Consider the following 24,897-nt stretch of genomic DNA (forward strand, 5'->3'; position numbering starts at 1 on the left):
AATTTAATTTCATCATTTATATGTATTCCCTCTCAGTTGAGAGGTCTTGTCTTGCTAGTTACTTACTGACCTTGCTAATGTCAGTTCCATGTAAAAAGTATCCAGTACATTCTGTAAAGTGGTTGGCATTAAGAAGGGCATCCAGCTGTAGAGACCATGTCAAAGCCCTTATCAGATTGGAAAATGGATGCTAAATGATGATGTAAACATTTCTCTTGTGTTGTTTGTTTGCAAAACTTCATTCAACTTGTCTGTCGGCTTGTTACATCTAAATAATATTATGCTTTGATATCATCATCATCATTTTAATGTCTACTTTTTCATTCTTGCATGGGTTATATGGAATTCATTGAGGTAGATTTTTTTCTACAGCTGGATGCCTTTTCTGTCACCAACATTCACTTGTTTCCAAGCAAGGTAATATTTTCCCCATGACCAGACATATTTTCAATGAAGATTGGAAATGAATGACATTGCTTGTATGGTGGTGACACTTATTTACAACTATGTCTAGACAGGGAGGCAGAAACAAACACATATACATTCATAGATGCATGTGTGTGTGTGTGTCTATATGCATGAACCCTTGTCTTCACATCATGTGAATGAACATCATCATCATACAAGTGCAATTTTTTTGCCAGTCTTCTGTGAAAAATATGTTGGCCATGAAGAAATATTACCTTCCTTGATAAGGATTGGCAACAGGAAGAACATATGGCTGTAGAAAATGTATCTCAATGAATTGTCTCACTCATACAAGCATAGAAAAGGGGATATTAAACCATATGGTCTCTGACTACCAGTTACACTTACAAGGTATTATGTTGGCCTGAGCCTGCAAAAGAAGACACTTAGGTCAAGTGTCACACATTGAGATGGAACTTGAAACCATGTGGTAATATATTAAATGCCACATCTATGCAGCCATGTCTACACCTATAGATCTTTAATAAAATGTATCGTAAATTAATTTTTTCTTAATCTTAAAGGGGGCCAAGAAGAAAATGGTTTTGTAATACATACTAAAATGTTTTCATGTCTTTTATTTTAAAACTAATATTTGATGTAATTGTTTCTTTCTGTTTCTCTTTCTGTAGCCGAAATTTCTTTGGTTGTTTGTGACAAAAATTCTAAACTGAAAAATTTGCTAAAGCAAAAATGTAAAATGGAAACCTTAAAGACAATAGTGTTGATGGAAGCTCCAGACAGTGAATCTTTGTCTTTGGCCAAATCGACCGGTGTAAAAGTGGTCTTGTTTGAAGAATTAGAGGTTAGTTTTATTTTAGAGTCCTTTCTTTCTGCTTCTAATGTGTACACACACACTCTCTCTCTCTCTCTCTCTCTCTCTCTTTCTCTCTCTCTCATGCACATAATATTTATAGGTAATATATCCACTGACTTTTCTTTTCAATATTTATTTCTTCTTTAAGGCGGTGAGCTGGCAGAATCGTTAGCACACTGGGCAAAATGCTTGGCGTTCTGAGTTCAAATTCTGCTGAGGTTGACTTTGCCTTTCCTCCCTTTCTGGGTTGATAAAATAAGCACCAGTTGAACACTGGGGTTGATGTAAAACAATTCCCCACCTCTCCCCCGAAATTGCTGGCCTTGTGCCAAAATTTGAAACCAATATTTATCTCTTCTTTAAACCTATGTCAGTACCTATCTATCTACCGATCCACCCTTATAAACACCTTGCAGTTTCTTGGACAAGTGGTTTTTCCTTGGGCCTCATGTTGATGCAATTAAATTCTTTCTGTTTTTATGTGTCATTACCAAAAGTATAATTTAGAGCAGCATTTCACAACTGGAGTTCCCTGGAACCCTAGGGTTTTGCAAGAGGTTCCTAAGGGTTCTGCGAGAAAGAGTGAGATAAGCTAATGCTACTTTCATGATTGTAATATTACTATACATGCACAACATAATATGTAATATTGTATTATAGACATCATTCTATCTAACCTATTATATTAACAGAAAAATATAACAACCATATATATATATATATATATATATATATAGGAAGTGCCCCAGCATGACCGCAGTCAGATGACAAACAAATAAAAGATAAAAGATAATGTAAAGATAGGCAAAATGCCTCTGAGCATTTTGCTGACAATTCTACCAGTTCACTGCCGTCAATATATATATATATATATATATATATATATATTAACCCATTTTAAACCAGGTTAACCCAGTCGAAATTTTAAAGATAGTTATATAAATAGGGATAATAAACATTTGGAAGCATACAGCTAACTTTTATTGCAGTAAATAAACTAAATACAATGGTTAAATAAATACAACAAGCACTATTTTGCGTCCAGCTAACATTTATTGCAGTAAACGAACCAAATACAACCGTGCAAGTGTCTTACTATAGAGTAGACACATGGCTTATCTATGTTCATTTTAATGAATACTTTCTTTGATCTTAGTTGTCATGTAATGTTCAAAATTCAAAAGCTGCTGAATATATATGTTCTTATATTCCAATCCTGGGTCAGTTATGTTACCACATATCTTCTGGTAGCACATATTGAAGTCCCATTTTCTAAAATCTCAGAGACCATTCTTTACAGAGAACAATATTCGATAGGTTTTAGTTTCAGGACTAAAAAAATTCTGACTACATTTCTTTCTCATTAATTACATAATGTCTTTTACATTTGTCTTGGTATTCTTTTATTTTACTATTTTTTTAATATTATTTTTATTCTATTCCAGAAATTAGGAGAAGAGAACCCACACAAGCTTGTGGTAAATTTCATTTGTTTCTTTTTATATATATTTTCATTTTTCACTTCAATTTTTAAATATCTAAACAACTACAACGAAGTTTTAGTTAATAATTTAATACAACAGTGTGTATTGCAATAGTTTCTGCTAACTTGAAAACATTCCTGTGATTACATCAGTGCATGTTTTTAAATATTTGCAGATATTTCTGTTATATACATGCTTACTCAAAACAAGAAATTTGTGTGTGTGTGTTAGAGAGAGAGAGAGAGTGAGAGACAAGTACTCTTCGCCATCTCAGAATTAACTACATAGTAAGCCCTGACAACCTCCCAGTTAGTTTGATCATAAACGGCTGTCATGAACTGAGTAGAGCTGCACAAAAGGAAGATGACAAGAACGACACTGCAGGAATAACACTTCTATTGGCAGATGGTAAAATGTTTACCAGAATCATATACTCCAGGCAAATATGTAGTTTTCAGTCTGGATTAGTACCAATGATATAGTTCACTCTGAGATAGATACAGGAGAAATGTCGAGAGTGCATGATTCTATACCGATCTGAAATGAATGGGACACCTTGTTCACATGACTGATGTCTGACCGAGCTACAAGTGGGAGCTTAACAACACAGGCCGAAAGAAGATATGCAGAGATCAGTTCAGGTTTAGACTGATATAGTGCAAGATATCTCAAACCCAGTAAGAAGAAACAGGCTACGGATCATATTGGCTGCTGCTTGGTGGTGCAAAAACCATACAAGCATGCTCGCTCTTGGAAATGAACAGATGGAAATGGGATCACACTACAAAAAAAATAAAAACAGCCATCATCTACCATAACCACACTACAACCACTATGTATGTGTACACCACATGTGCAAGAACTTGTGGATTTTGTAATGGTCTGTGCATACATGTGTGTGTTTATTCATAGATGGCAGTGTTAAGAACATCATCATCACCAATAAGGGCTGTCTAAAAAGAAAATGTACGTGTGTGTGTGTGTGTGTGTGTGTGTGTGCACTTATATACACACTATGCACAGTAGTAATGGTGATGGCGTTTATTACATGCACACACACACACATATGTATGAGTGTATTTCTGTGTGTTTGTATGACTGTTACTATGTCTATATATTTATATGTGTGTAAATCTGTGTGTCTGTTTTAGTGTTAGTCATAAGATGACAAACTGTAAGCATAAAAACATATTTGGAATTATTTTCATTTCAAAGAGATAGTTTCTTTATATAATATTCATTCAACCTTTAAATGCACAAGTAGTTTTGTTAAGGAGGTTAAAAGTATTTGGGCCAAGGCTACCTCCCACCTTCCCTTCCCATTGGACTCAGTGATTTATGAGCTGTATTTCCCTTGATTAAAAAAAAAAAAGAATTGTGTTAATTTTATCCTGTTTTTATTATTGTTCAGCCTTGCAAATCAACAGATGTATGCATAATTTGTTACACAAGTGGTACAACTGGTAAGTTAGTTTTACATTTTATGGTCAGTATTATGAATTGTGAAAAATATTTGGCTAATAAAAATGGAATTATATTTTCTCGGAAGTGAAATTTATTAGACATTTTTGGTGTTTGTAAATAAAGTATTATCATAAAAATTATTAATATTAAACTATTGAAAGCAGCAATACGTCAATACTTATTCTTGTATCATGAAATGTCATAAACAATATACCCTGTAACCATTTTGTTGCCTTATTTTTATTGAATTACACTCTCTTTAGGTTTTTAACGATTTAGCATATAAAATGCCATATCTAGCCCAAATATTCTACCTGTTTATGTTCATACTAGCCATATCTGGTCTCTCGCACCTACCTTACAATGTCATTCTAAAAATAAGCAATCACACCATTGAAATCTTGGAATTGCAAGATGATGCAGGATTAAATCAAAACATCATCATCATTTAACGTCCGTTTTCCATGCTGGCATGGGTTGGACAGTTTGACTGAGGTCTGGAGAGCCAACGGCTGCACCAGGCTCCAATCTGATCTGGCAATGTTTCTACAGCTGGATGCCCTTCTTAATGCCAACCACTCCAAGAGTGTAGTGTGTGCTTTTTATGTGCCACTGGCACAGGAGCCAGTCAGGCGGGCCTAGAATCGATCACGGCCAGATAGTGCTTTTTACATGCCACCGGCACAGGAGCCAGTCAGTGGGTACTAGCATCAGCCACATTCGGATGGTGCTTTTTACGTTCCACGGGTACAAGAGCCAATCAAGGGGTACTAGCATCGACCACATTTAGTTGGTGCTTTTTACATGCCACCAGCATGGGGGACAGTCAGGCAGAGAGAGAAAGAAAGAAAACTTGACCATGTTTGGATGGTACTTTTTATGTGCCACTGGCATGGGAGCCAGTTGGGGGCACTAACCACAGCTACGATATTGGTTTTACTTGACTCAACAGGTTTTCTCAAGCATATCATATCGCCTGATGCATCAGGAGTATTCTTAACAGGGCCGGACATGTGTGGCTGCGATCTCACTTCAGTTGCCAGGGCTTCTCAATCGCAGCATATCTCCAAAGGTCCTGGTCTCCTGTTATTGCCTCTGTGAGGCCCAATGTTTGAAGGTCATGAATAAATATGTGGGACTAAATATGCAACAAGACACTTTATTTCTTGTTGCTCCAGTTTGTTCAGCTGTAGAAATGAGTTGCAACATCACTGGTGCCAAGCTGTATTGGCCTTTGCCTTTTCCCTTGGATAACATCAATGGTATGGAGAGGGGAGGCTGGTATGCATGGGCGACTGCTGGTCTTCCATAAACAACCTTGCCCAGACTTGTGCCTCAGAGGGGAACTTTCTGGGTGCAATCCCATTGGTCATTCATGACTGAAAAGTGTCTTTTTTTTTTATTTACTCAAGTCTTATTGCATGCTATGGTATGCTGTGAGATATATATTTTTTTTTTATTTAAGCATATTAATGTCAATTATTCAACTATTTTAGAATCCAACTTGAGCCTTTTATTGATTGATAACATATTTATTATGGACATTTTTATATTTTGATATGGCCATGTTTCTTCTCTATGATCAAGATGATCACTTCTATCTATATTTGTAGGTATCCCCAAGGGCGCCATCCTTACACATAAAGGAATGTTAGCAGCAGTTATTGCAAGTATAAAACAGATGGTAAGTTCATATTTCCTTGTGGGTAGATTTTTTTTTCAATATATTTTTTTCCTTTGTGTGTAATTGGAAAGAGATAAATAGATAGATAGAGAGAGAGAAAGAAAACTTGAATGGTTGGCTAAAGACAGTAGAGTACTATTTCATCTTATTTTGCTCATGCTAGCAAGGGAGTTTCTAAGTAGTCAAATGACCATCTAGACATAACAGTCAAATCTCCTTCAACCCACCCATTACTTAGGTTTAGGCCTGTCATGAGCCTCAGGACTTGTAAGGCCGGAGCTTAACCATAAATGATTGAGATTACTAAACTCCCCAACTATTGCACTATATAGCAAAATCTTCATGACAGTATTAATGCTGAGTTTATTTACATCTCTGTTACCTGGCAAATCAGCAAACGAAATTGATAAAATAAACATCAGACTTAAAATCAAGTTCTGGGGTTGAGTTGTTTGACTAAACCTTTCACTATGGTGCACCAGCATGGTCGTAATCCAATGAATAAAACAAGTAGAAGATAAAAAAAAATAATGAAAGCACTGATTTTCTTACATTATTTTTCGTTTTACTATTTTAATTTAAAAAAAAACAACTTTTTTTTCTTAAACTTTTAATTTTATTTTCCTTTTGTGTTTCTGCAGCATATCATTGGCTGTGAAGATGTAATGATATCTTACTTGCCATTAGCTCACGTCTACGAAAGATTTGTTCAAGTAAGTGTTTTTCTTGGATTTTTTATACATACCTTACTTAAAACTGAAATACTTCACATACTCATTAAACACACCCTGACTGAGTGTATATTTCCAAAGTATATTTACGGTATATTGCCAACACTTTACTCCACTATTTTTACATGTATAATACATTTACAGTTAAATCTTTTGAGACTAACCTGCCTTTCGTCTTATGACATAAGCTTCCTGTTTTAAAGGGGATTTAAATTAAAACTTTCTTTCAGAGATTCATGTTAATTTATGTTTTAAAAACCAGCTTAATAATGGCAATGTTACTTTACTAAATTCTTCATTCATCATCGTCGTCATTTAATGTCTGCTTTCCATGCTGGCATGGGTTGGATGGTTTGACTGAGGGCTGGCAAGCCAGAAGGCTGCACCAGGCTCCAGTCTGATCTGGCAAATTTCTACAGCCAGATGCTCTTCTTAATGCCAATCACTCCGAGAGTGTAGTGGGTGCTTTTACATGGCACTGGCATGAAGGCCAGTCAGGTGATACTGGCATTGTTTCCCAACCACATGGTTCAGGGTTCAGTCCCACTGTGTGGCACTTTGGGCGAGTGTCTTTTACTATAGCCTCAAGCCTTGTGAGTGGATTTGTTAGATGGAAATTGATAGAAGCCTGTTATATGTATATCTATGTGTATGTATCTTTCTCTTCCAGTCCCCCTACCACTGCTTGACAGCATGTGTTGGTGAGTTTGTATCTCCATAACTTAGCAGTTTGGCAAAAGGGACCAATAGAATAAGTACAAAGCTTAAAAAATAAGTGCTGGGGGTCGATCCATTTGACTAAATATTCCAGGCAGTGCCCCAGCATGGCTGCAGTCTAATGACTAAAACAAGTAAAAGATATACATATATCATTTATAAGCATACTGGTATAATCATGATGTATCAAAATGATGGCAGTTTAGAAGAAATAAACTAAACCTGTACTTGATAAATGCATTGACAACATACGTTCCATATATTTGATACAGTCTTGCTACAACTCATCATAGATTACTTCTGATCAAAGTTCATTTACTGAGAGTAATAATATTTTGTCAATAATAATGTAGCCTGCATTCCATAGCCATAGCATCATATAGATGTCATTATGACATGCCTTCTCTATAACACTGTTAAGATGAAGCATGCAAACATCATAACCTACAAATCTTATTCACTATTTGTTGTTTGCATATATTTCTTATGGTTAATATACAAGAGTTTAATATATTAGAATTTTCGTGTATTTTCATAAAAATTTCTGTTTCCTTTGTTTTAGGTGATGCTTTATATTGCCGGTGGTTCCATTGGTTTCTTCAGTGGTGATGTCAAAAAACTAATGGATGATATAAAAGTTCTAAGGCCCACTATTTTCCCCTCAGTACCACGGTTATTAAACAGATTATATGACAAAGTAAGAATTTTACAGATTTTTAAAAATTCTTTTACAGGCACAGATGTGGCTGTGTGGTTGAGAGGTTTGTTTACTAACCATGTGGTCTCAGGTTCAGTTCCACTGCACAGCACCTTGGCAAATGTCTTCTATTGTAGCCTTGAGCCAACCAAAGTTTTGTGTGTGGATTGGCATGATGTCAAGACAAGAAGACATAAGCACCCACACACACAATGAGAGAGAGAGAGAGAGAGAGTGTTGGAATCGTTCAGCTTCTACCTAACAAATCCCTTTACGAGGCTTTGGTTGGTATGGGGACTATAATAGATGGTTCTAAGTACCGTACAACAGGACTGAACTTGAAACTGCAGTTGTGAAACTCATTTTTTCACCATGCAGTCATGTGTGCCTCTGGCATGGAATGTCATTTTTACTGGATGGTTGAATGGTTAGTGTTTTTTTTTTTTAACTGTTATACTGCATGGCACATTAGTCCCTCTATGCCCACTTCCTCTGGTTTCTCTGGACAGTTTTTGTATCATGCTAAACAAGCTGTTGCTAACTCCTCACGCAACTCTCCTTTTCCATTATTTTAGAAGCAAGTGGTCTCTCATGGTCCTCTTGTAGCTGAGAGGGAGTATGAAGAGTTGACCCCACCCACCGTACTTAATTAGTGCTTTAATAATCCACTCTCTCTGTTAGATTTGTACATAGCATTTATGCACTGGTTTTTCTTATAATATATCTGTTTAGTTTATAAGTTTTATTTACATAAAGATTAAATCACAATTTGATTACAAAGAAAAAAGGAAAGGGGCAGAGGTTAAGAAGCTGAAGATGTTGCAGGGAGGGAGTACACCTCAGAACAAATGGTGTTTTCAGCCGCATCTAGCTGACATAACCATAGTGATGTTACCATGGAGAATGGACAGCAACACTCACTGCACCCCACTCTGCAGGGCTCATTTCTTAGTTGCACTGCAATTACTCCAATTTTGCAGGGAAAATTGAAAGCGTGAGGTCCAAGAACACTCGAGGTTTCAGTGGTGACTGGCACAAACTGATGGTGGCCGGTCAGGTTTTTTTAATGCTAACTTGTTTCACGTTAAGTGCTTCAATGTTACTCTCATTCTCCATTCCTCCTCTATTTAAGTGTGTAAGCATATTTCTTTATGTGTATGAAGAGAGGGAGAGTATTTATGTCAATTGGGTTCAATTAATAAATTGTATTCATTCTCTCTCTCTATATATATGTGCATGTGTGTGTATGTTTCTATATGTGCATTTGCTTGTGTGTGTGCATGTATATATCTGCTTCCTGTGCCAAAAAGTACTGCTGCCAAAGTGGGTTGAATGTCCAGTCAGCCATGCGAAATCATCAGTGTCCAAACAACTGCTCCCAATTGTCTCTCATTCCAAATTCCATATTAGAACAATAAAAAGTTTCAATTTAAACTGTTTCGATATAGTCAGCTGAGATATTTTGCCCTCAGTTAAAATTCAAATGCTTGCTGTTTCTTTTAATCGCCAACATTTATTTACTGCAACTATGTTGATATCAATTAAATACAAGGTAAATCAGATTAAATTCATTTGAAATTTTCTGTGAATGAAATAACATTATTAAATAAATTTTACATTTAAAAAATATTTTTTGACAGATTTTAGAAAAAGTAAACTCAAGCAAAGTAAAGCAATGTGTGTTCAATATGGCATTATCTGCCAAAGCAAGTGAATTGGAAAGGTAAGCTGTTTTTTTTTTAACTTATGATTTATGTAATAAGTTTATTTTCCCTTTGTAGTGGCGCGAAATTATAGCCGCCATTGAGGAAGTACTATTCTGCGCATGCGCAGGGGACTTCACCACCGGAAGCCCCCCGAGTTGCGCATGCGTAGTAAAACTCGTACTTAAGCAGTTACTTTCATTATCTCGGTGAGTTGAGCCTGAGACCTTCTACGTGACAACACTTCGCTCCTCCACGAAGCACTTTTACACCGTTCTCTGGCAGGCATCAAGGAAGACCTTAACCTTCCATTACCAACTATAACTTAATCAGCGGTGGCTAAGCTGAATGACAGGAATTGTGAAACCAAGCATCATCATAAATAAAACCTTTTTATTATGTTGTTAATTGTTCCTATGTCTCTTCATTTATAATGCTGTTGAAAGGTGATAGAGAGAGACTAAAGTCTCGATGATCACTATCAACCAACGTTTACACCTTTCTTTGTAACTGTTTTGAAATTTAGAACTGACACCAATGAAAACATTTGCTTATCAATGAAGAAGATGTTTTATTTTGATTTTTGTTTTTAGCAAGGTGTCTTTAGCTGTAGCCATATTTGTGTCATGCTCAGCAACTCTAAAGGTCAAGTATTCTCTTGACACATGTTTTCTGTATTGAATGCAAGGCCCACTTACCCACCCACTGATCTGCAAGAATAACAAGTTATAATACTTGTGAGTGAAATATAGCTTTCAAACATATACTGTATTTGATGGCCTATTAGACACATAAGTGCATAAGATGCACCCTAGCCTAGGCTATACTTTTGTAAAATAAATTACCACTAAAATAAGGTTTTAATTCCTCCACTTACCTGTATACTTTTATGTTATTACCGGTAATTATAAGCAATTTATTGCATCCACATTTGATATAAACATGCCGTAGGCGATTGTTCCCCAATAGATGGCAGCACATGTTTTGTAAACATACATACCGCTTTGAGCAAGTTTTGAGCCTACATTGAGTGCATTGGACGCAAGGGATTTTTTAAAGCCATTTTGAGGTAAAAAAAGGTGCGTCTTATAGGCCATCAAATATGGTAATTACTGCTAGTAAAAGAAACATTCCGTCTTGGTTCTCTCTCTCTGTAGAAGGCTTTCTGTTTGTTTGTTCATCTTTGTGTATTTGTATCATCTCATCATCATCATCATCATCATCGTTTAATGTCTGCTTTCCATGCTGGCATGGGTTGGACAGTTTGACTGAGGACTGGCAAACCAGATGGCTGTACCAGGCTCCAATCTGATCTGGCAAGGTTTCTACACCTGGATGCCCTTCCTAATACCAACCACTCTGAGAGTGTAGTGGGTGCTTTTTACATGCCACCGGCATGAGGGCCAGTCAGGCAGCACTGGCAATGACCCAGGCTTGAATGGTGCTTTTTACATGCATGTTTCTTGTAATTGGGCAGGCATGATTATGTGGTCTGAAGGCTTGCTTCTCAACCATGTGATTTTGGATTTAGTCCCACTGTGCAGCACCTTGGGAAAGGGTCCTCTACTCTAACCCTGGGCTGTAATAGAGTGGATTTGGTAGTTGATGATGATGATGATCCAGTCCATGCCATGAGGCAGTGTTTTACAGCCAGAGCTTCTACTTGTTGCAAACCTTTTCAGTTGCATCTTATGACATGCAAGGACATGGCACATCTATGTCTACAACTGGGTAATGAAAATATATGGTAATGAAGACCAGAATCGTTTGAAATACTTATGCTCTTATATATCTTTTATTTCAGAGGTATTCTTCGCAATAACAGTTGGTGGGATAAATTAATTTTTCGTGAAATTCAAAAGACTTTAGGAGGACGTACAAAGTTGATTACGACAGGTTCTGCACCATTATCACCAAAAGTTCTTTCATTTTTACGTTGTGTTTTTGGTTGCATGGTAAGTTACCGTTTCTTGTATATTTATAATTCACATCAGCATCATCATCATCATAATCAATATTTTATGTCCAGCTTTCATACTGGCGCGAGTTGGATGGTTTGACGGGATCTGACAAGTATGACCCTATTTCTGTGACTGGATGTCCTTCCTAATGCCAGCCCCTTTACAATGGGTACTGGGTGTTCTTTTTTTTTTTCATGGCATCAGCAGCAGTGATGATTGCTTTGTAACTTGCAAGGCTAAGGGCCTAAAGTGACTGAGGGAGAAAAGAGAGTGGGGAATGATTCTAGGCAGGAGGATGAGGAATGGTAAGTAAGTGGGGAGGCTGAGGAGTATGACAGGGAACAGGGAAGCAGGAAGGGATTAGGAACAAAGTTATTGAGGAAATGGGAGGGATAAAGTTGAAAGATTTTGTTGGGTGGGTTGTGTAAAGGACTGGGTTGTCTAGGCTGTCTAATATGAATAAGTATGGACAGAAGGTGTAGCATAAAGGGAACAGAAATGGAGTAGCCTAGGGTGCAGAGGAATCCTAAGAAAGTCAGTGAAGGAAAGAGAAGTGTAGAGGGTTGATGGTGGTGGGGGTTATTCAGAGGAGGAAAGATAAGAGGTACTGAGGGGGTAGAGAAGCTGTAGGGGAGAAGACAGTGCATAAAAAATTGCTTCATTGCTTATGTATATTTTAAGACTACAAATTGTACTATTGATACTGTGATGGTATATTGACTAATGGTTATGAAGTTTGTCAAAGGTTCATTTCCTGGATAGCACATTGGGTCCTTATCAAATTGCCTGCCCACTCCTTTAAGCGCAACAAACCTTTGACTACAACAAACACACACATAAAGCGTTCACCCTGTGTAATCTGCACACTCCATGTTATGCTGCTGTCTTTTTCTTTTAGATATATAATTAGTTCTTAGTCCATCTGTGTATTATTAATTCCTTTTGTCATCTAGATCAAAGGTCCCCTACACATGGGATTACAGACCAGTGCCAGGCCGTAAATCCTTTGGTAGTGGGCCACACAGAAAGAATAAATTTTGAAATTTTATTTCTATTTTAATGGTTGTCACAATCTGCAGGGTGTTTTTGCATTATATACGTATTATATATGTAATAATTAAATTATGTATTACACACTTCACTGTGTTTTGTTATGCACATGATCCCCTGGTCTGTGTAAGAATTGTCTTGTATGGAACCAGTCCATGGTGCAAAGAAAATGTTGGGAACTGTGGATCATCATCATCATCATCATCATCATCATTGTTTAACGTCCATCTTCCATGCATGCATCGGTAGGATGGTTCATAGGAGCTGGTCAGGTAGAAAACTACCCTATGCTACTGTGTCTGTTTTGGTAGGGTTTTTATGGCTGGATGCCCTTTCTAATATCAACCCCTCTGCAGAGTGGACTCAGTGCTTTTTACATGGCATTAGCGCCAGCGAGGTTAGTTTTGGTATAATTTTTACAGCTGGATGCCTTTCCAAATGCCAACCACTTTATAGTGGGACTGGATGTTTTTATGTAGCACCAGCACGGGCAGGGTCACTAAATAACTTTACCTTCACTAATAAAGTTGTCACTGTAGCTATTTACTGTATTTAAAATAAGCTATTTTAATCTAAACTGTTTCACTCTGTGCTTATTTTTTTATACTTTAAAAGATAATCGAAGGTTATGGCCAAACTGAAACCCATGGTGTATGCACCCTTCAGCATCTTGGTGATATGAGCATTGGTAAGATTTGTTTTATGTTTCATTTTTTAATTTGGTTTGTAAGATTTGTGATGTGAACTTGTATGTTGAAACATATTTTGTTGTATCTTGGGAGGGTCATTATGTCAATAATAAACACATGCACTGACTCTCATTCACTTCATTATTTATACTATTTGTCAATTGGTTAACTATTTAGCCAATCAGTTAATTGATTGTCATTGATGAGGTCATGAATGGTGATGAAAAGACTTTAACAAGCATGATTGATTGATTGATTGATTGAATCAAACAATTAATTAGTTTAGTTTTTCTCAACCATTTTTCCCCTATGGACCCCTTTGATTCATATTTTACTCTGATGGACCCTCACAGCCATTCTGACTTTAGAAAATCCTGTTATATTTTTATTATCAAATATCATTAGGTATTGTATTTAAAAAATTGTTAAAATATTTTGTGTTGTAGAAGTACAAATAATTCAATGCCTGTAAATTTTAACACAAAATCTTATATGGACCTCTAAGGGCCATATGAACCTTGATTGAGAACCACTGGATTAGTTGATTGGTTAAATGGTTAACCAATAGATAAATAAACAATAAAAAAGTGAAAGTGAACCAGTGCATGTATTCATTAGCATAGTGACCCTCCTGGAATACAATAAGATATATGTATTTTTAATACTTGCTTCCTTCAGGGTTTTACAATGTCATCATCATCATTGTCGTTTAACGTCCACTTTCCATGCTGGCATGGGTTGGATGGTTTGACTGAGGACTGGTGAGCCAGAGGCTGCACCAGGCTCAATCTGAACTGGCAAAGTTTCTACAGCTGGATGCCCTTCCTAACGCCAACCACTCCGAGAGGGTAGTGGGTGCTTTTTACGAGCCACCGTCACAAGGGCTAGTCAGGCAGTTCTGGCAATGTATCTGTGATAACCTTGATCTTTAAAACTCCTTTCCTGTTGGAAGTGAAAGCCTGAGGTTTAGTTTCTACATCATTTTGTTGCTTCTGAGAGGAATATTTTAGCCATGAATTCTCTAATCCCCCTAATCTCATCTTGTCAACAAAGGTAATAACTCTCTGAAAATTTTTCACTTTGTTCTTACTCTAATTACCTGAACCCCTCAACTGCTTATATAAGCAAAAATTAAACAAATCACAACACCAAAGATTGTCTAAAAGCCATCAATTGTTCAATGGTCCTTTAAATTTGAAAAAATTTACTATAAGCTTGAGGCCCATACAGACAAACCTTTGTGGTCTGAATACAATAACCTCTGCTTTATAGAACTGGCCAATCTCATGTCGTATTCATTTAGGTATTCTGACTTACTCATCTTTCCTCCTTTCATTTCCTATTCGGTTTTCTCCACCCATGTTCTGCATTGATTAATATGTTAGTCCTTCCTCCTTCCAAATATTTTTCTTATAACTAACTGTTGATTTGTTGTAATAATTCAAGTGGAATGTTACTGGCATCAATCTCACCTATCTCATAGGACCTGCAAAGGCTGTAAGGTACAGACCCTTTCTGCAGACAAAACCAATATAAAAAAAAAAACAATACAAACTGTTATAGGGTCTTTCACTGCCTGAAATTCACAACTTTATATATATATATATATGTATACACACACACACACACACACACACACACACATACACATATACACCTTTTGATATATTATCTTTACAGGAGTTGTTGGTCCACCATTAAGTTGCAGCTATATAAAACTTGTTGATATTCCTGAGATGAACTATTTTGCTGATAACAATAAAGGCGAGGTATGTAAACTGTTGTTGTTTCTGTTGTAGTTTGTCTTGAGTTAATAAAGAAAAGAGCCACCTGGTTAAGATATTTATTAAGGAAAACACGGCCATCTGAGATCTGTGTACAAGAGAAAACAAGTAGGAAGGTCACATGTTTCTGCATCTCTAAAAATGCAGGTGCTTTCTTCATGTTGTTACAACAATAACATGCATGACCCTGGATAGTGTGTGAAATAATATCTCCTTCATCAGTTGGAATAATGTTTAAGGGACAGCATGCCTTGTTTTCAAGACTGTAGATGTGAGAAAGGAGGTGAAGCTGATTTGTCATGTACCTCCCCATAGACTAGTACCACATTATATGAGACAACACAATGTGAGGCTTACAGTGAAAGAAATTTGCAATCACTTTGACCCTTGCCTTGGTGTTACATTATAGTATAGTACATGTAGATGGTAAGTACCAAAGCGATCAGAAGGGGCAGCATGAATATGCAAATCCTAAGGATGCCCAAAGATCACAGGCTTCTTCAGAGCTGTGTCTTGCGAGTGGAAAACAATATTAGACTATTAGTCCTTTTGAGATGTAGGCAAAGATAATTGTTTTAAAAAAATTCTAATGTTCATTTTTTTGTTTTAACACTGATTATTTTCAGTTTTAATAAATATTTGTTTTAGAAATGTAATTTTCTTGCATTTTTATTAAAACTCATTGCATCCTTTCTCTTCATTTTCAGATTTGTGTCAAGGGTGATAACATATTCAGTGGTTATTTCAAAAATGACGAGAAAACCCAGGAAGTTTTTGACAGTGATGGCTGGTTACACACCGGTGATGTTGGTGAATGGTTACCAGTAAGTTAAACTTTTTTTTTACTTACTAAAACTCAGTCAAGTTGAAATCAAACAATTTTTTTGAGAAATTAATTGGATTTATCTTTTCAAGGTTTTACAGCCTTAACTGTTTTTAATCTTAATCTTTCATTTAAATTTGCAGTGTTAATATTTCAGTCACAACAATAAATGTTTCTTCAATTTAAAAGAGTATTCATTTAGGAGTATTAATCCATTACAACAATCTAGGAACTATACTCTTTGAAGTATTGGATTAATTTCAACAATTTAGGAAGTACTTACTTTGAAATATTGAATCCAAAAACAATCCAAACATTTTATTTTCTTTGTTAATATCAGTCATTGAAGAAAAAGACTTATTAAACATGTACATTGAATGTCTGTGAATATACTCATGCTTTATTCCAAGCTCTGATAATACAGAAGTTAGTTTATTTGAAAAAAATTCCTCTTGAAGTCTTGATTTTTCAAAATTAATTGTAACATACTGGCAGGGTATTTCATTAAAAATATGATCATAAAAGATTTAAGCTGCTAATGGAATTCAGATTGTAAGAAGTCAGGAACACTGAATTCAATGAGCTATTAGGTGTACATCAGAGCTCAGTCCTCAACCCTGTTATATTCATTATAGTCCCCCTTGCCATAACGGTGGGAGTTTCTGTATGCTGATGACACAGTCCTTCCTTTTAGCTGAATCTACCAAAGATTTGAAGAGGAAATTCCAAACTTGAAGCAAAACCTAGAATTAAGAGGCCTTATGGTTAACCTAGCTAAGACTAAACTTTTAGTTGGGAAGAAGACAGGGCCCTACTGCTATTGGCAAAGTGACGTTGCTCAATATGCATATGAGCGGTAGGTAAGTATGTAGGAATTTCATAAATTGTGAACTATAAACATACAGGAGATAAAGTAGGATCATAAGCAAGGTTGATGGAGAAGGTAGGCTTGATATGTGAGAGATGTACAAGAATGGTGGACAAAAATGAATCATTAGGATCATTGAATATCTTAAATGCCAGTTTTGAAGTTATTAATTCTCAAGTTATATTTTCTAAGTTTTGCTGTTCCTTTAACAATTTTCACTTAATTTCCAGAATGGAACTTTGAAAATCATTGACAGAAAGAAAAACATTTTTAAGCTATCACAGGTAATGCTTCTTTATGCACCGTATTTTTTTTTATTCAAAAAATTTACATGGGAGTTTTAAATTTTGTATATTTAATTAAACTTTCTGTTTTAATGGTGCTTACTTCTTTGTCTCCATGGAAAGAAATAATTTGTTTTATGAGTTAAAATTAGTCCACCACCATTTCTTAATGAATTTATAATGGCAAGAGCATGGTTAATTAATGACTGGCATCTCATTCAGAGGGAATGTTATGATTTCAGTCTCTTACTTGCCATAGAAAACCAGGTAACTGGCCCTACAAATCCTAGGACTGAAACATAGTAATGTCCAAGTAGGTTACTTTACTTTTAGAGGATCTGAACATGCCTTCTACCTCTTTGTCCCTTTCCATTTTTCTATGCATAAAGTGTGACCATTTGTACATAATGTGAAATGTCACTGCATTTAAACACATGAAATGTGAGATAACTTTGGAAGAGTATTCTAAAGCAAAAGTATATAAAAAAAATACTACTCACATTTTTCTATTTAGCAGACATGGTTATATTTCGCTTTTATTAAAGAGTGTTTGTAGTTTGTACAAGAGACATCTCCTATGTCTTTTGTTCTTAGACTTTTATGCAAAGAGAACTGTATGAGGGTTGTGAGCTGATGTTTAGATTGAATTGTGGTAGATTTGTCGATGGTAAAAACACATGGCATCTGGTGTACTGAAGAGAAAGGATTGGGTAAACTGCTCAGTTTGAGATCTTGCAGCAGACCTGCACTCAAGTAATGACGAGTGGAGGGCCAAGTGCATTAAATACTGTATTTGATGGCATAAAAGATGCACTTCGTTTCAAAGAATGTCACCCTAGGCCCTGTATACAAAGTTGGGCCTACATGGCATGCATTAATGTGCTAAAACTTTTTTTTTATTTCTTGAATATGCACTACTGAAATTGTGGTGCATCTAAGTTGCCTGTATGTCTTTTATGCCATCAAAAAAGATTTATAAAATTTTATAAGGGAATGTTGTGATTTCAGTTTCTTAATTGCCATAGAAACCAGTAAACTGGACCTACAAATCCTAGGACTCAAAGACAGTAATGTCCAAGTGGGTTACTTTAGTTTTACAGCATCACAACACACCTTCTGCCTTTTTGTCCCTTTCCATGTTTCTATACATAAAGTGTTACCACTTGAACATAATGTGAAATGTCACTGCATTTAGAGTAAATAAGTTCAAAGAAGTAAATTTAGGTGTACTGACTTTTGATAGTGTTTTTTTTTTTGAGTTGTCTGTCTGTATGTCCATGATGGTTGTATAAATATAGCTGTGTAAACATTAGATATACGAATGAGTGCTGAATAGTTCCTGGCTTTGGGTGAAAGAAAATACAGGTGGATCAGTTAATTATGATTTTAGCCAACATATTCCCCTCTCAGGTTCACACACTGTTTGCAGTGATCCTTCAGTTTTTCTAAGCCCTGTAAAGGAACTTGGAAGATTGGTCCTCCAACTAAGCCTTTTGCGATACCCTTAGAACAAGGAGCCTTTCAGCACCCACTCGTATATACTTATGTGTAAGCAGTATTATTTTTTTTAAGATTTGTAGCTGTTAGGGTTTATAAATATATTTAATCTTAAAAGAAAAACTGGTTTTTGTCACACAGGAATCTTATGCTACTCTTATGCAAAAATAAATATAATTAAATCGTTTTTTAATACTGCTTCAATTTTTTTCATTATTTTAATTTTCCTCTATATTTTTAATTTTAACATGGGATATATTGTAATTTTTTAATTAATCTTTTATCTCAACAGGGAGAATATATAGCTCCTGAAAAAATTGAAAACATTTACATTCGTAGTCGTTTTGTTGCCCAGATATTTGTACATGGAGATAGTTTGCAAGTAAGTTGGGATTTCCCTTTTATGTAATATTTGTCATTGATGTTTATTTCTAGCTTCTGGTTAGCTTGATCGTAATATGCTTTAAGTTTCTGATGGACATTAATTTTTGCTCTCTAAGTATTTCATTGATTTGCTTTATTGGTGTTTATTAACAAGGAATCCAGGTATTCTACCCCCAAATTAGCATCTGCTGCCTCCCCCTTCTTTTCTTCTGCACCATGTACTAAATTAGTTATAACATTCTGCAACCAGCAGTTAGTTAAACTTTTAACCCTTTTCATACTAACCTGTCTAAGACATGTCTGAAAACAAACAGGAAGGGCCACTAAGCCTGAACAAGTTGAGTTGCTGAACGCAGAGGAACAAGCTTTGGCAGGAGACAGACAAGAATGCGTCTTATCCTTGCGGCTGATCAGAAAGAAAGAAAGAAAGAAAGCAATTCAAGTTAAGAAAAGAAAGATGGCTGATGGTCTCATGCAAGCAATAAGAGAGCAAAGGCGGAAGAGTGAGGGAGAGAGAGGGACAGACAGTGAATGACGAAGAGGAGAGAAAAAGAATTAGAGAAAGGATGAGAGAGAAAAAAATGAAAGGGGGAGAAGGGGAGATAAAAAGAATTAGAGAAAGGAAGAGAGAGGAAATGACAGAGGAGAGGGAAAGAGAAACAGAAAGAGATAGGATAAGTGTTGCATCGAAATTATTAAGATTAAACTTACTTGGAAATGGATGCGTGGCGTTCAGTCATATAATAATATAAATAATATATAGATATATAGGCATATATACATATGTGTCCATGTATAAATGATGAGCTTCTTTCAGTTTCCACTTACTAAGTCCACTCACAAGGCTTTGGTCAACCTGGTGCTATAATTAGAAGACATTTGTCAAAGTGCCTTGCAGTGGAACTAAACCCAAAACCATGTGGTTGGGGGCTGGACTTCTTAACCACCCAGCCATAATAACATGATCTTCAAAAATATTTTTGTCCATATTAAAGACTCTCTTTAAATATTGGTTGATTACCGTCTGTTTCCTGTTATACCCATAAATTTTTATAATAACTGGAATAGTTGAAATAATGTTTGCTAATTCAAAATTTTGTTTTATGTATCAGTCTTGTTTAGTTGGAATTTGTGTTCCCGATGAAGAAGTCCTCTCCAAATATGCTGCCCAAGAATATGGCTTAGAGAATTGTTCCCTAGCACAGATGGCTCAAGACCCTGTAAGATGATTTTGTATTTGTTTTTATCTAAACCTCAGATCTAAACCTAATTTTACCTCATATCATAAAGTCACTGGTAGAAGTTCTCTTCTGTATCTCAACCTATCTGCCTGCCTGTATATATGTGTGTATGTATGTATATATATATGTGTGTGTGTGTGTGTGTCTTAGTGGTTGGCATATTAAGCTTGTGATTGTAAGGTCACAAGTTCAATTGTTGGTGTCACATTGTATTCTTGAGCAAGACACTTTATTTCACGTGGCTCCAGTCCACTCAGCTGGCAAAAATGAGTTGTACCTGTAATTCACTGGGCCAGTCTTATCATATTCTGTGTCATGCTGAATTTAATGCCTGTGTGTCTGTGGAGTTAATTACATGAGCAGGCTGTTTTGTTGATTAAATCAACTGGAACCCTTGTTGTTGTAACCAAGGCAGTGACAGTTATATGTATATAACTGCTGAGTGGTTGGTGATAGGAAGGGCATCCAGCTGTAAAAATCCTGCCAAAACAGTCACAGAAGTCTGGGGCAGGCTTCTGCTTGGCCAGCTCCTGTCAAACCATCCCACCCATGCCAGCATCGAAGGCAGATGTTAAACAACAATGATGATGATATCATCATCATCATCATCATCATCGTTTAACGTCCACTTTCCATGCTAGCATGGGTTGGACGATTTGACTGAGAACTGGCGAACCAAATGGCTGTACCAGGCTCCAATCTGATCTGGCAGAGTTTCTACAGCTGGATTCCTAATGCCAACCACTCCGAGAGTGTAGTGGGTGCTTTTACATGGCCTCAAAATTGCAAGCCTTGTGCCAAAATTTGAAACCATTATTAACCGAACTGAAGGCTGTGTATTTCAACAGAAATATAGAAAGAAATAGGTTTATGAACTTTGCCAATGGAAATCTTGATTTGAATATTTTGTCAGTTTACTTATCCTTAAATGAAAATAGTAATTTTAATTTCAGTCTGCATATTTGTTTATAATTGTACTTTGTGTTATTCCAGAGATTAAAGAAAGACATATTAGATGATATTGTTAAGCTTGGCAAAGAGGGTAATTTGAATTCATTTGAACAGGTAAGTTTGAAACTATTATTATCTATAATTGGTAAGGCAGCAAGCTGAATCGTTAGCATGCCAGACAAAATGTTTAGTGGTATTGATTCTGGCACTGTATGTTATGAATTAAAATTCTACCAAGGTTGACCTTACCTTTCATTCTTTCAGGGTCAATTAAATAAGTATCAGTCGAGCACTTTAGTCCAAGGAATTGTCTCTCCTGCTTCCCCCAAAATTGTTGGTCTTGTGTCAGAATTTGAAACAATTATGCGTTATTTGTTTTTTATATTACTGTAATTAAAAAAATAACAATAATGAAATTATTGTGTATAGGGCTCAGGTGTCCTACAGCTCATCGAAGGTACATGTACGGTACATAGAATTATGTACAAAAGTCAGGAAAGTGAATAGTGTAGGAGTCATGATATACATGTGTGCATATGTATGGAGGGTAGTGGAGGCGCAATAGTCCAGTGGTTAGGGCAGCGGACTCGCGGTCATAGGATTGCGGTTTCGATTCCCAGACCGGGCATTGTGAGTGTTTATTGAGCGAAAACACCTAAAAGCTCCACGAGGCTCCAGCAGGGGATGGTGGCGAACCCTGCTGTACTCTTTCACCACAACTTTCTCTTAATCTTATTTCCTGTTTCTGTTGTGCCTGTAATTCAAAGGGTCAGCCTTGTCACACTGTGTCACGCTGAATATCCCCGAGAACTACGTTAAGGGTACACGTGTCTGTGGAGTGCTCAGCCACTTGCACGTTAATTTCACGAGCAGGCTGTTCCGTTGATCGGATCAACTGGAACCCTCGACGTCGTAAACGACGGAGTGCCAACAACAATGTATGGAGGGTGGGGTATCAGGTGTAGTGTTGGTAAATTTCAGGAAGCATGGAGGTTTTAAAAGATGCAGTGTCTCAGCAACTAACAATTGATGCAGGTAGTTTGTTCCATGCTTCAGCAACTCTGAGTGTGAAAAAACATTTCCAAAAGTCATGGGAGCTGTGCTGTTTTCTGACTTTGTAGGTATGCCCACATGTGTTAGACACATGGAGCTCAAAAAGGTGCTCAAGGTGGTTGTTGGCGCGATGGTTAATAATTTTGTGGGTGTTTTGATGTATCTCTGCCCAGGGAAGCAAGGTATTCAGAGTATGGTAGATGCCTGATGGAGGGTATTTGCTTGGTTGCACATCTCCGAACAGTTTCCAGGAGGTCAGTGTCCCGAGGAGCAAGATAGGGTTCCAAGTGTGGCTGCATCATAGCCATATACAGCTTTAAATAAATAACTGAAGAACGGCCCTTGCTCTTCATTCCATATATTTAAATGTCTTTAAAAGTTATACATTTAAATAATATATAATTGGAAAAAAGGTATTTCAATTCGTTTATTTTGAAATTGATATTTGAATTTTTTTTACCTTTCCAATTTTTTTTATCACACCCTGCCTGAAACACTCCTTAGTTCTATGATACAAACTTCCTGTTTTAAGATAATCTGAATGAAATCCTTCCAAACACCAGATTAATAATGCCAAAAGTTATTTTGATAAATTCCTTATTTTCAAAATTAATTAAAATTGGGACTGAAAGCTATATCCATCACTGAGTTGGGCATCTGTGCAAAGTACCAAAGATCTCAAGACCAAAGACCCATCCAAAGTAAGGACCCAATATTGTTATGGCTTAGAGTTCAAAAGCCCACGAATTTTCAGTACCTTGCCAATAGGCTTCAGACATCTGTGAGGTGTAAGAGGTGGATGTGTTCAAAGAACGATTAGACAAACGTTCATCTGACACATCAGATGAACACAGATGACAGTAAGAAATGCAAAGAAGATCAAATCTGTTCAACTCAGTATTTCATCAGGATAGATTCCAGAAACAAGGGCAGGAATTGAGTCTAAAATAAGCAGGAGTGGCTGTGTGGTAATTAGCTTGCTTACCAATCACATGGTTCCGGGTTCAGTCCCACTGCATGGCACCTTGGGCAAGTGTCTTCTATAGCCTCAGGCCGACCAATACCTTGTGAGTGGATTTGGTAGACGGAAACTGAAAGAAGCCCATTGTGTGTGTGTGTATATATATATATATATATATATATATATATATATATATATATATATATATATGTGTGTGTGTGTGTGTGTGTGTGTGTGTGTGTGTGTTCGTGTGGCTGTGGTTGGCCCCCACTATCGCTTGATAACCAATGCTGGTGTGTTTATGTCCCTGCAACTTAGCAGTTCGGTAAAATAGACTGATAGAATAAGTACTAGGCTTAGAAAGAATAAGTCCTGAGGTCGATTTGCTCGACTAAAGGCGGTGCTCCAGGATGGCCAGTCAAATGACTGAAACAAATAAAAGAATAACAGCATTAACACTAATGGTGGTATCCCAGTATGGCCACAGCCTCTAGCTGAAAATAATAGTAGAAAATAATCTATTTCAAAAGATATGTGGTAACAAAAATGGTTATCTTTACTTATTATCTTATATAGTCATGTCTATATATTTTTCAATTGCGTTTTCAAAATTTTAAAGGTGTTCCTCTGATCATCCTGTTTCTGTTTTGCAGGTGAAATCTTTACATCTCCACTCAGAGTTGATGACCATTGAAAATGGACTGTTAACGCCTACTATGAAGATGAAACGACAAGACGTCGCCAAATATTTTCACTTACAGATCGAAAACATGTACAATATTTTGAATAAATAAAGCAGTTTGTGTAAGCGCCATTGCAGTTCTGTACTCACACAGGATTTACAGTAGCACCATGGTTATCTCTTATATCATTTTTTCACACCTTCTCTCATTGCTTCTGTAAAAGAAATAAGAAACATATATATATATATTTATATATATATATATATATATATATATATATATATATATAAATAAAACCCCTCTTTTTCTCGTATTAGCAGTGCTTTATATTTCCTCTGGCAGTGGAAATAGCATTACAGTTCTCACAGTCAGTTGAAATGATTTCATATAAAAATAGCTTTAGGCATGAAATCTTTACCTTTTGTACATAGAAATTGTTTTTTTTTTTTTGTTTAATGTATATTTTATTTACTGTTTTTGAATGTTAGTTGGTGAAACTTATGGTGTGGATGCTAAATTTGGAACGATTCAATTAATCCAATGGTGGTTGTTGATATCTGATGTCGATGAGCCTTTAAACTACAACCAATATTTGTTCTTCAGTGATGTCTTCATGTGTCATCCAGATATATTTATTTTATTCATAGTTATTGATTTAATGCAATTTGTCTCAATTGAAATTTGATCAAATTCATTCCTTGTTTTTGAATCTGAGATTGATTCTTGTGGACCAATTTTCTCTAGCTGTAAATACACATTTTCACTTTATTTGGGGCTTCAAAATGCAACTCCTAAAACAAGGAAGGAGTAGCCAAGAAATATTCTATTTTATACATAACTTTTTTTTTTTTCTTAGCCAATGGTTCTCTTGTCAGAAGTCAGTATGTATAATTACAGCTTTTG

The 24,897-nt window shown here is 36.2% G+C and overlaps 1 protein-coding gene across 2 annotated transcripts in view; it reads left to right on the forward strand.

The window, feature by feature from the left end:
- The window catches only part of LOC106881287 (long-chain-fatty-acid--CoA ligase 5), a 97,855-nt gene extending 73,697 nt beyond the window's left edge, over positions 1-24,158 (forward strand). For both annotated transcript variants that reach the window (XM_052968637.2, XM_052968636.2), the window contains 16 exons: positions 1,101-1,273; positions 2,731-2,763; positions 4,181-4,232; positions 5,847-5,917; positions 6,559-6,630; positions 7,928-8,062; positions 9,703-9,785; positions 11,570-11,720; positions 13,392-13,464; positions 15,146-15,234; positions 15,957-16,073; positions 17,171-17,224; positions 19,014-19,103; positions 20,218-20,325; positions 21,340-21,411; positions 23,965-24,158. In XM_052968637.2, the coding sequence (XP_052824597.1) occupies positions 1,101-1,273; positions 2,731-2,763; positions 4,181-4,232; positions 5,847-5,917; positions 6,559-6,630; positions 7,928-8,062; positions 9,703-9,785; positions 11,570-11,720; positions 13,392-13,464; positions 15,146-15,234; positions 15,957-16,073; positions 17,171-17,224; positions 19,014-19,103; positions 20,218-20,325; positions 21,340-21,411; positions 23,965-24,105 (1,514 nt within the window). In that variant the 3' untranslated portion in view covers positions 24,106-24,158. The remainder of the gene's footprint in view (positions 1-1,100; positions 1,274-2,730; positions 2,764-4,180; positions 4,233-5,846; positions 5,918-6,558; positions 6,631-7,927; positions 8,063-9,702; positions 9,786-11,569; positions 11,721-13,391; positions 13,465-15,145; positions 15,235-15,956; positions 16,074-17,170; positions 17,225-19,013; positions 19,104-20,217; positions 20,326-21,339; positions 21,412-23,964) is intronic.
- The last annotated feature ends 739 nt before the right edge of the window (positions 24,159-24,897 follow it).

The sequence above is a fragment of the Octopus bimaculoides genome, chromosome 6, assembly GCF_046866305.1.
Source record: "Octopus bimaculoides isolate indiv1 chromosome 6, ASM4686630v1, whole genome shotgun sequence".
Taxonomy (NCBI): domain Eukaryota; kingdom Metazoa; phylum Mollusca; class Cephalopoda; order Octopoda; family Octopodidae; genus Octopus; species Octopus bimaculoides.